Source organism: Phascolarctos cinereus, unplaced genomic scaffold (genome assembly GCF_003287225.1).
Source record: "Phascolarctos cinereus isolate Bilbo 61053 unplaced genomic scaffold, phaCin_HiC Scaffold_726;HRSCAF=1367, whole genome shotgun sequence".
NCBI lineage: Eukaryota > Metazoa > Chordata > Mammalia > Diprotodontia > Phascolarctidae > Phascolarctos > Phascolarctos cinereus.
In genome coordinates this window covers 73,157,031-73,169,308 of record NW_027556098.1, presented here as the reverse complement: position 1 = coordinate 73,169,308, position 12,278 = coordinate 73,157,031, and the positions used below count along the sequence as shown (strand labels likewise).

Below are 12,278 nucleotides of genomic sequence, written 5' to 3'. Positions count from 1 at the left end.
GGGAATTTTGGTTTTTTCCATCTGCCCTGTAGCTGAACTTTCTTGTGCCCATGGTCTCCCCCTAATTAATTTAAATTGTTTTTGAAAGCAAGAATTGTCTATCTAGTTATGTGGTTATGTGTATGTGGAAACAGATGGATAGATAAAATGATACATGTATGTATGTATGCATGCATGAATATGTACATATACATATATAGAGGAAAATAGAGATTGTGTGGCTATACATGGACATATATGTATATGTGTATAAATATATGTGTGTATGTATGTATATATCTACCTCTACCCACATATAATATGTACTTATATATTCATAGTGAATTCTAGTAAGTTATTAAATAATACATATAAAATCATATATGTGTATAATATATAAATGGATAGGTTCATAGGATCTTCAAACATACATGAAATATCCCCAAAGGCCTACTGGTTTTTATATATATCTATATTAATGTTCATTGGTCTGGTCATAGTCTGATGCAAATAATTTCATTTTTGTTTATTTGGAAGTGATTTTCTTGAAATTTCTTTCAATTATATGTTGAACCTTGAAGAAATGAGTTAAAGACAGGGTTTGTGTCTTTCCTGTTGCTTAATTTTTTTAAAATTCAATTTGGTTTTCTGCATCAAGAATTGAATTTGTTAATACCTTGATACGTGTTCATCAACTGAGATAGCAAAATTGTCACCCTAGAGTAGGTGTGCACTCGAATCTTAGCTTCATGAGTTACTGCTTTGTCTAATCCAATTGTTAAGCTACTGCTTCTCTGGAAGTTTCCATTCATATGTATATTCAAGGTGATAAATAATCTAGAAAAGAAAATCATTTTAGTGGTTAAGGTCATAGTAACTCTTCTATTTAAAAATGCTTAGATAATGAGGTTCTTAGGATTTAGACTGTCTTAAACTGTAAATTATGAGATTGAATGTGTCAGCAGCATTACGTGAATGAAATGGTTCTTAAACCATTATCATTAGCCAAATCTTTTTTTTTAATTGAGGCAACTGAAGCACATAAAGGGATCGAATTTGCCCAAAATTATAAGGTAGCAGTTAGAAAAGCTGGGATTTGAAACCAGGTCCTCCGACTTGGCTATCACAGTTCTGTCCACAATTGTTATATATGACATCTCAGGAATAGATATTATTTCATCCCAGAAATGATTATTAAACTTCCCCTTTATAGGTGGCTCAGAATTTTCCAGTTAACTTTATTTCCCAACAGTTGCTTTGCTTGTTTTTAACTCATTAAGCTCATACCCCTGTAGCATTATTTCCATTTCAGTTTTCTTTTTGTTATTGCCCTCTCCTATTAGATTGTATACTTCTCTTGAGGTCAGAGATTATCTAGTCTTTTTCTTATTTGTATCCCCAGCATAATACCTGGGATACCTGAGCTTACTAATATCCTGGGGATACAAATAAGAAAAGTATGCACTTAGTAAATATTTGTTGACTATTGACTTTCTTGGAATATTTTATAACTGAGTTGCAGATATAGGTAGATAGATAGATAGATAGATAGATAGATAGATAGATAGATAGATAGATTGATTGATAGACAGATAGGTACAGATCTCAATAGATATACAACACACTTTGTCCAATGTTTACATATAGATATGGAAATATATAATACATGCATTTATGTATTTAATATAGTTATATTGTGTGATATTTATGCATTAAATATTAATAGTTACGTATATGTTTATTACATTATGTTTATATATGTATATGTACATATATACATGTATGTATACATATATTTGTGTTTATATAAATAAATAAATGAATGAATGAATGAATGAATGATAATAAATATATGTTCTTAATAGATTTTACTTAACTTATAATTGCTGGCCAGTAATTTTTTCTTTAGTGTATCTGTGCAATAAAAAAAATATATAGCTTTGTGGAAGTTCTACTTAATACTATTCAATCCATTTAACTTATTAATTTTATATCATTAAATTATTTTGCAAATTTAATTGATTAAATTAACCAGCTCTTTTTAATCCTGGTAAATATAACCTTAGTCCACTTTGAAATCCATTAGCATAAATTGAGAGTCTAGGATCTCAGAAGCATTACCATGCTACTCAGCTCTCAGAGAATTGCCTCTTTCATCTGAAAAATGAGGTGGTTGAACTTGACAATCCACTTACAAAGAAAGTCTCTTCTAGCTCCATCCTATAATAGTATAATTTTCAGAGAATGAGAGACCTACTCTGCTAATGTTCAGTGATTCAGCAAAATGACATTTAGTAGAGAGGATAAAAGCGGTCAGTTGGAATCTGTAAGGAAACAGTGGGATGTGTCTGTGGGTATAAGCTGCCCCAATTCCATTAATAAATATTGTGGTTCACCAACTCCACCAGGTTTCTCTTTGTCTCCCTATCTTAATCATTACAAAATAGAAATGAAAGCACATTCAGAATAAATTTCAAAGAAGGGTAAATATTTGATTCCATTCAGTTTTAAAGGTTATTCCTACAATGTTGACCTAAACCAGTTTGAAATGGGTTCATATTTTCAAGTGAATTATGATGATTTATCGTTTTGTCCAAGCTATGCTCTTGTTAAACTGATGGAAGATATTTGATGGATCAGCTTTAACTCTTGATTCTTCTGCAAGTGAGGAATTCTGGACAAACCCTGGTACTACTGTCTAGATCAGCATTCCAGACCTCAATTGAGCTGGTATGCCACGTTGGCAAAGAAAAAAAAAAGTCATCAATGTAGAAACATTTAGTTCAGCCACCCATAATTGATCATCTCCATACTTGATAAGGAGTGGAAATTTTTATGGCACGTTCCAGGGGACCTACATAATTAAATCAGCTCAGAAAAACAAAGCTTAATGAAAGAGAATTGGCTATTTGTCTACAGTCTAGTTACTCAAGCAAATGCAAGATTTGCTTAATGACCTAGATACTTTATCCATTTTTCGACCTAATGTCTAGGTAAACTGAATGAATCTAAGAGCAAAGACCTCTCAAGATTGTACTCAGTGAGAACCTATCAAGCAAAACAACAATAAATAAATAAATAACACTTGTGATGCAAAACAATATTAAAATATTTACTTTGAATAAAAATCACTTTAGAAGAGCTTTACTGGGATTTGTGACTGAGTATGCTCACAACAATGTAATTCTGCTATTTAGTTCATAAAAGGAAGTTTTAGGAAGTATATAATAAGAGGATTGAGTGGCATAATTATGAAACAGTAGAGTCTAGTATAAAGAGATCTGTGCTGAAGAATCAGAGGACTCGGATACCATCATAAACAAGCATTCACTGAATTCATATTAGTTATATGGCAGGTTTGTATTATTTTTTAAATATTATATTATGTTATACTTAGTTTTATTATTTCATTATAAGTTACTATGTTATATTATATATATTATTTTTATTGTGTCATATATCATATTTATACTATATTTGGTTTCATATCACATTAGTATTTGTTATGGTCATTATATTTATTATGCTATAGCTATAAATAGAAACAATGAGGACTCCCATGAAGAAACAGAAGGGTATTTGTTAAATACCTCTTTTTTTAGTCATTTTAAAATATTTTTAAGGCTTATTCAGTCTTTAAAAAATTCAGTGTTATTTAGCTGTCAGCTTAGAAGTGTGATATTTTAATTGTTGTGTTTAATATAACCACCTTTTCCTTTATCTAACTGGATTTTTTACTATAATAAGAAACCTATTTTTAATTAAAGTGCTTTGATACAATACTTTGGGATAAACTTGATGAGATCAATTGCATTATGTGCTATATATAAACCACTGATATCTGTTTGTTTCTTTTTGTTTTAGCTCCACTGACAGATAAACCACCAAAACTTTTGTACCCTTTGGAAAGCAAACTGACAATTCAGGAGACCCAGTTAGGTGAGTAAGTTTTGTTTTATTAAGTACATATATATTTTTTCTGTTTGCACTCTAGTTAGTCTTGTATACAAAACTGTTTTGGTTCCATTTATAAGTATGGAGTTAAGGTTTCATATATCTAATGGAAAAAGACAACATAGACCATAAAATGTGACCCATTACACCCAACAGAGCTCACTGACAAGACTAGCCATGATATGAAGGTGTAGAAATAACGTCCTTGTCTCATGTACTTCATATTAACTATTTTATTTAGGTTCTGCTATATGCCTGTTCTCACATAACTTAAATTTATTGAAACACACAAATATCTACCCATTTTCAATTGAATATTAATTGATCCAATATAGGTACTAGTGTATTATAGTAACATTTTAAAACAAAATTATATATTGTAGAAAAGGTGATGAGGTGTATACCTTCTTTACAAGTCCATCATAATTTAGTAATTGTTCACTTCCTGCCCTAATTAGTTATAATAGGCCTTCTTTCTAAAAACATAAAAAAAAATCTTGACAAAATTGTTCAAAATCAATTGAATTATAATTGGAAATATTTTGATAAGTCTTTTAAATAACCCTTCAACCTGTTACTATAGTAAAGGGGTGAAACAGACCAAGACCAAATTGCTGGAAAATTTTGGTTTAATTTCTTATCTGATCAAATGATAAGTTTTCTAACTCTCTGCTATTTGACATGGACTCATAGGCAAGTAAAAGATATTGGATCATCCAACTATTCTGATCCTAGTCTGCCGTTGCTACATTCATATAGAGCTACACTATGCAGATAATTTGTTCATCATTTTGTAAATTAATAAATGAATAATATTCCCTTAGCTTTGATTTTTATTTTGAAGGTTGTTGGGTGTATATAAACTTTGTAGTATGCTTAACAGAAAACCATTTGGAATTATGGTTGGATTTATAAGTTAAAACAGATAGATAGATAGATAGATAGATAGATAGATAGATAGATAGATAGATAGATAGATACTGATGCATTTGGAAAATTTGTTCTATTTCTAGAGATATGAAATTCAATAACTTTGCCCTCATATATTACTTATATAAGTGTCATAGAATTTGAAACTGTAATCACACTTGAGAATTTATTATTCTGGTTTACAAGTGAGTGTAATGGTTCTCCCCATTCTGATCCAGTATGACATAATCATAAAGATCATTATGATGGTCTTAAGATAAATACAATATTTGCATTGGATGGAATTAGAATACAAAAGCTATGCATTACCAAAATAATGACATTAACTTTAAGGTAGTAACATTTTGTAAAATGTATTTAAGGTCATGCTGAAACACATTAGTATGAAACAAGATTGTCATTTCATTTTTGAAGTGTTTCACATAAATACAAGATATCGTCATTACTAGAGCTAGCTGGAAGTTTATGTGTAATGCTTATGAAAAGTTACATGGGAAATTAATTTGATCTACCCAAAGATTTAGGTGTTCAAATCAAGTAGTGCAAGATTTATTTTAATGGATTTTTATTGTTTTTGTTGTTGCTACTGCTGCTGTTGTTGCATTGGAGCAATTGCTTAATGGCTATTTTCTTTTAAAAAAAAATACGTGTATGAATTTGTAGAAATGGCCATGTGCAAACAGAGTTGAGTTGGTACTTGGGAAAGTCACCTATGGATTAATTGTGCAAAATTAGCAATGTCCTAAGTGGTGTTCCTTTATTTTGTTATCTATAATGTCTTGGTAAAAAAATGAAATCCATTTTTAATAATTTTATATTATAATAAAAAGAATCTTATGATTTATCAACCCATCAATTGTTTTTGTTTCTCAGTATAAAATGTCATATTGCACTTTACTTCCTAATACAAGGGAGGTGCATTCATAAAGTGAGATGAATAATTTGTCAAATACTTTCTTAGGATTAGAAATTTTATTTTTCAAAACTAGTTGTTGATGAGTAAGAAAAACAAGTCAGAAATGTGACAATTTCATATGCAAATTTGAAAATGTGACAAGAATTACAGAACCATCTGTTAACAAAATGCTATAGGAAATATGTATATTAACTATTACCTCTAGCAAAAAGAATGTGAATACTAGATAAACTTTGATTAACTAGATTGATTCAGACTAGATTAAACTATTTTAAAACATAGCCCTTTCTAATTTCCTTTCTAAGTTTATATAAGATAATTACTGGTCTTTGAAAAAGAACAAAAATATTTAGCAAATTCAGTGTGTGTCTTGTTAGAAACCTATTCAACCAAACTTGATTTGATAATTTTTTTTATAAGTTATTGAGATTCTCAGATTAGTTAAACATAGATGTTGATTAGGAAATGACTAATAAAATATGAGACAGCAACTAGACCTGACATTTCGTTGTTACAGCAATCCTGGTAACAAAAGTCCTTCTACCAATTCAAGTCATTACCTTCCCTGTGATTGGTAGTCTTTCAGAGTTGCCTAAATCATCAGTAGGTTCAGTGACTTGCTCAGGGTCATACAGCTAACAGCTATCAGAGTTGGGATTTGTAGCAACATGCATAACATTTGTAGCATTTGTAGCACCTGCCTTTAATCCAAACTTTCTATTTATTATTCCATGTTGCCTCTTCTAGTACAATATAAAGAAGGGAATGGAGGGAAATGAGAATAAAATTAATATTGTTAAATGATTGAATTATTTAGTTTTAAACTATTAAATTAAATTATTTTAGTTTTTAAAAGACATCGAGGTGGCACAGTGGCTAGAGAACAGGGGTTGAAGTCAAAAATTCAAAATCTACCAGCTGTATGACTTTCAGCAAGTCACTTCACTTAGGTTTCTCTAAGTTATCATAATTTTAAATTGGAGAAATAATAGTACCTACCTTTCAGTGTTTTTTTGTTGTAAGGATTGAGATAGTATTTGAAAAGTGTTTAGCACAGTGCCTGGTGTATTGTAAGTACTATGTAAATGCTAGTTAGTTTATTATTATTATTGTATTTAGCCAATATAGAATAGCTGGCTTTGCAAAGAAAATTGACATGCCTTCAGAGATTGAAAAACTTCCAGGAGATCCAAGGGAATTGAATGGGAAAGGATGGGAGTAATTCACTAAATATTTAGCAACAGAGTGAAGCCTAAAAGTAAGTTTAGCTATGTGCATTTATATATGTTCCAATCATATGCGAATAGGTCATTCAGAACCTACTTTTGGATTGTATTGTATTAAACATTCAACTACACAAAAAAAATCAATTTAATTTTGGGCTAGTATTGAAGTTAGTTAAAGTGTGGGTCAGAGGTAATACTTGCTCTTACACTTCTATTGAGTCTGTTATCCTGTAGATTCATAGTTTTATCTCTGAGTTCATTCTCTAAATTCAAAGTGCATTTAGGCATTGGGGTAGAGGATAATTCTGTATACAACCCAATATAGCTATGTAAATCAATCTCTTTTATAACTGTCCATCATTTAAGAGAATTTTATGAATAATAAGTAATTGGTCTACTACATTATAGAGCTCAATGTCACGTTCTCATCTAAACTGCAGGTATGCTGTTGTGAAAGACAAATTCTTCAATGGAGAACTATACCATATAGAACTGATGCTAGGGAAAATTTGGAGGCATCAAAGTTTTTCTGCGTTGTTACCTACTCTTTCTTATTCTCTGTCTTCTCTCATTGGAGATACTTCCTTTCCTTTTTAGACTTCATGCCCTCTTGTCCTCCAAATTTTGCATTTCTATCTAAAGAGAAAAGCAGCCAAAAATTATCACTTACTTTTGTCTAGGTTCAGGGGCAGCTAGGTGGCGCAGTGGATAGAGAACCAGCCCTGAAGTTAGGAGGACCTGAGTTCAAATCCAGCCCCAGACCAAACACTTGACACTTACTAGCTGTGTCACCCTGGGCAAGTCACTTAACCCCAATTGCCTAAAAGCAAAAAATAAAAAAATAAATACTTTTGTCTAGGTTGTACCTTTAAACCTTGGATTTTGTCCCCTTTTTCTCAATCATCAATTCAACAGCCTTTTTTTGAACATCTACTATGTGAAAGTAAAATATGCTAAGGACTGAGGAGCCTAAACAGATAAATAAAACACCATCTTTTAACTCAAGAAACTGGATTTAGTAGCAGAAAGTACAAAAATGGATGGCATCAATGGCTGGCATCCACTCTGACCAACCCCCAGTAATACCACATAAAATATGTACATTTTTGTTTAGAAAATGGAAAGATCTTCTCCCCTTCTTCTCCCTGAAAGGAAAAAAAAAACCATGGAAGTAGTAACATTTGAGCTGAAGTTTGAAGGATAAAATAGACTGTCAAAGAGCAGGAAAGGTGAGGAGGGCAGTTGCTAAGAACAGTTAGCAAAGTATTGAGGTGGAAAAGCATAGAAAATTGAAAGTGCTCCAGTTTAACTGTGTTGCAGAGCAAGCCAAGGTCAGTGTAAGAGAAAAGGCTTACAAGATAGGCTGAAGCCAGAGGTTTTGTAAATTTGGAATATTTCCCATAGCCAGTGGCAATTTTTAAGCCATTATAGTTACATGATCATAGTTATGAATTATGAATATTTCAGATTAATCTATCTGGCAACCAGTATATAAAATGGATTAGAGGAGGGACAGACTTCAGGTAGAGAGACTAATTAGTAGGGTATTGTAGTGTGCCAAGCTGAAGGTTTTGATGGCATGAATAACGGGGAATGAGCCAAGCATTTAGCACATTAGAAAGTTTATAGAATGTCATTTCATGATTCAATATTTCTCAAAGGCACGTTGACCATGTGTCTCCCAGAAGCCAGGTGCCTATGCTCTTACATTTAAGGAGTTGTATCAGTTATATTCTGCACATGCTCAAAAGTACTGGAATCACTGGCCAGTTCCCTGTTATGCCATGATATTTGTCTCCCTCTGCCTACCCATATAACTGAAACATCCCTGAGAGCAAAAAGAGAACCCTGAGCAAAGTTCCAACTGCTAGAAAGCTGCCAAAGAAGAAGACTGAAAAAAAGCAAATGAATTTGATGATTTCCAGCCTTTTTGGTGTCTGCCTCTGAAACAGCTTTCAAATCCCCAGGTCAGGACAAGTAAGGACTTGCCTTACTGTGTTGTCTAGAGATTTATTTCTGTATCTATGACACTGTGTGCAGTTTCTTCAATCATAGAATGGTTGAGCTTGAAGGAACCTCAGTTAGTCATTCTGATAAGACACAGTATAAAACAAATAGTCTTCTGTAAGGGCTCACTCCCCTTTTCCTTCCTCCTTTAAAGAATTCTCACACTGTTTATTATTTCAAAAAACTTTGCATAAGAATCCAAAATGTATATTTCATGACTTCTGGTTTATTTGATGCTATTTTTGTTATTATTTTGTGACATTTACATAATACATATCTTTTCTGATTTAATTAGGGTTCATATAATTTTTATGTTATTTCTATTTTTGTCAATGAATTTTCTTTCTAAAAACCATTTTATGGTATCTTTTTTGTTAATTGAGTTTTTGCTCTATGTAGAACATGTATTTTCATATGTTTAGAAACCATACTTCTTGTGGTATACTTATTGTTATATAAGACTTTACACAGTGCATTTAGCACTTGTATACTCTTCCATAAAAATTTATACCTTGCTTTAAAAAAAGGAAAATAGAAAAATATTTGCTCTTATGTATTAGAAATATGTATATGTTTTCAATAGCCTTATATTTGTATACTTCTGTGTGGACTTTCCACCTCAAAAGAAGATAAATTATTCAAGGACAGGAATAGTTTTACTTTTGTCCACATCCACTGGTTTCTTACAGTGCCTGGCAAATGATACATGCCTGTTGATTGATTGCTTAAATAATACTTAAGCCAATTCAAGGATATATGATTTCATGATGGTACATCTTAACTCTTCCAAGCAATAATAATTGGTCTTCTGTGAATTGCAGTGGCATTAAAAAACAGTATGAGATTATAGCAAGCAATTTGGCAATGAGGCTTTCCAAATTTAGCTAGGCTGATTCTCAGATAACAAGTGTGCATACAGTTCAGTGCATAATCCGTATATGAGGTGTTTCTAACTTTGTATGTCCTGCTAGAACTTGTATCCCAAGAGAGGGATCACAGGGTCAATTAAAGCATCATACTAGTGAAGCAAAGATGGACTTCTGTAAAAGCATTGGACAATATTAAACAGTGTTCTCAGGTTGGCCAAAAAAGTAAAATTTGAAAGTACTAAATTATCCTTCTATAAGTCCAATGTATCTTTGTTTAAAAATTGAGTTATTTTTTGACTGAGATACACTGGAGACTTTTGCACACACACAAATACACACTCACACACACACACAAATATCAATCTCATCTAATGAGCATTACATCTATAATTTTAATACTAAAGCCTCAGCGTAAAGGAGACAAAATGAGTGCTGCCCAATAATTGAGTACATGACTTCTGACATAATGAGCTTCCTCTCACTTGAAGTACTCAATCCAAACTCAGTCATTTATTAGAAATGTTGTACAATGGATTCTTGTTTTGGAAGGAGAGTGAGCAAGATGAACTCCGAGATTCTTTCCTACCTGAAGATTCTATGAATGTAAGAAAATAAATTGAAATCATCTTATATCTTTTTAATACTTCAAATATTATTGAGTTCTAAACATAAAGTCTTTTTTTCACAAATCTGAAATAGCATATCTGTAGTGTTTATTTTTCTTTCCACTTTAGTCTTTGATAAAAAAAAAACATCAATACAGCACATGTACAAGAATAGGAATATTTTAAATAATAACACTGCAACTTAAATTGAGTATTCTATTTCATTTTTGTCAATATGTGTATATGAAACAATAAGATCACAGCTTTAATATAGATTTTTCCAGCTAGAATGACATTACTTCTATTTTTAAGAAGATACAAACTTTAGATTATAGTGAAAATGGCATAAATACTCAATAATATGCTAGATATAGATAGTTCTTAAAAACAATGAGTTTCCACATTTTGATGTCTTTGAATATATACACACTTAAAGTAAATCCCATAGTAGTTGAAAAAAAGTACATTAAAAAAGTACAAGAAGTCAAATGACTCCTTTTAAATTAGTTTTTTGCATGTCAAAAAAAAATGTGACTGGGCAAGTCATTTAATCCTGTTTGCCTCAGTTTCCTCATCTCTAAAATGAGCTGAAGAAGGAAATGACAAACCACTCCAGTATTTTTTGCCAAGAAATCCCCAAATTGAAAGAGTCAGATATGACTGAAAAGAATGAACAACAATAAAAATTTTATAGCCATGGCAGTAGTGATGTGTATATATGGGAAAGAAGCTGGAGATTTCTTTGAAACTCCCTCAGGCATGCTTGAGAGTTAAAGTGGAATTCTATCTTGTTACTGTTCATTGTTGTCCAGTCATTCAGTTGTGTCCAACTCTTTGTGACCCTGTGGATCGTACTGTCTATGGGTTTCTTTTGGCAAAGATACTGCCATTTCCTTCTCCAGTGGATCAAGACAAACAGAGATTAAGTGATTTGCCCAAGATTTCACAGCTAGCAAATGTCTGAGGGTGGATTTGAACTTAGTCTTCTTGACTGAGGGCACAGCATTCTTTCACTGAGCCCCATAGCTGTCTCCTAGGAAATCAGATGTTAAGTGACTTGCCACAAGCTGACACAGGCAGTAAATGTCCAAGGATGGACTTGAGCTCAGGTCTTCCTGACTCCAGGCCCAGCTCTCTATCCACTGAGGTTCTAGGTCCCCTGGAGTTCTATCTTTGTAAAATATGCCACTAAAGATCACTAAATATAGAGAGGAAGGTAGAAGACTTACATCTACTATAATTATACTACTACCAACCATGTAACCCACCCTTTGGCCTCCCTATCACTGGTGGATCCCACATTATAACCACAAGGGAAAGAACAGTGTCATCCATATTGCTGTAGCTTTGCCCTTCCCTTCTTACCATAGGATTACCTCTATTCCTTTCTCAGCAAAACAACAACCAGTCAAAATAAATGTCCTAGCTAAATAATAGCATTAGGTGGCACTTACACAATACTTTAAGAGTTTAATAAATATCATCTCAATTTATCCTGGTAACAATGCTAACAGGTAGGTGCTATTATTATTGCTATTTTACAGATAAGGAAAGTGAGGAAGGCAGATGTTAAGTGACTTGTCTAGGGTCACATAGTGTGTGAGGCAGGATTTGGACTCGGGTCTCCTGACTCTAGGTCCAATGCACTTTTTACTTTGCCACCTGTCTCTTCATGTTCTTGATGGCAGAAAAATTACTCACATTGGGCTTTCACCTAGTTCCTCTAATCATCACAGCTGATGGCATCCCTACAGTTACAGGGCTGCTTGGCAAGCCTTGGGCATCTTCAATT

General features: G+C 32.4%; 1 protein-coding gene across 1 annotated transcript in view; it reads left to right on the top strand.

Annotated features, from left to right (window-relative positions):
- IL1RAPL1 (interleukin 1 receptor accessory protein like 1) overlaps positions 1 to 12,278 on the top strand; it is a 687,913-nt gene that overhangs the window by 352,811 nt on the left and 322,824 nt on the right. The window contains exon 5 of the mRNA XM_078146133.1: positions 3,844 to 3,918. Coding sequence (XP_078002259.1) covers positions 3,844 to 3,918 — 75 coding nt within the window. The remainder of the gene's footprint in view (positions 1 to 3,843; positions 3,919 to 12,278) is intronic.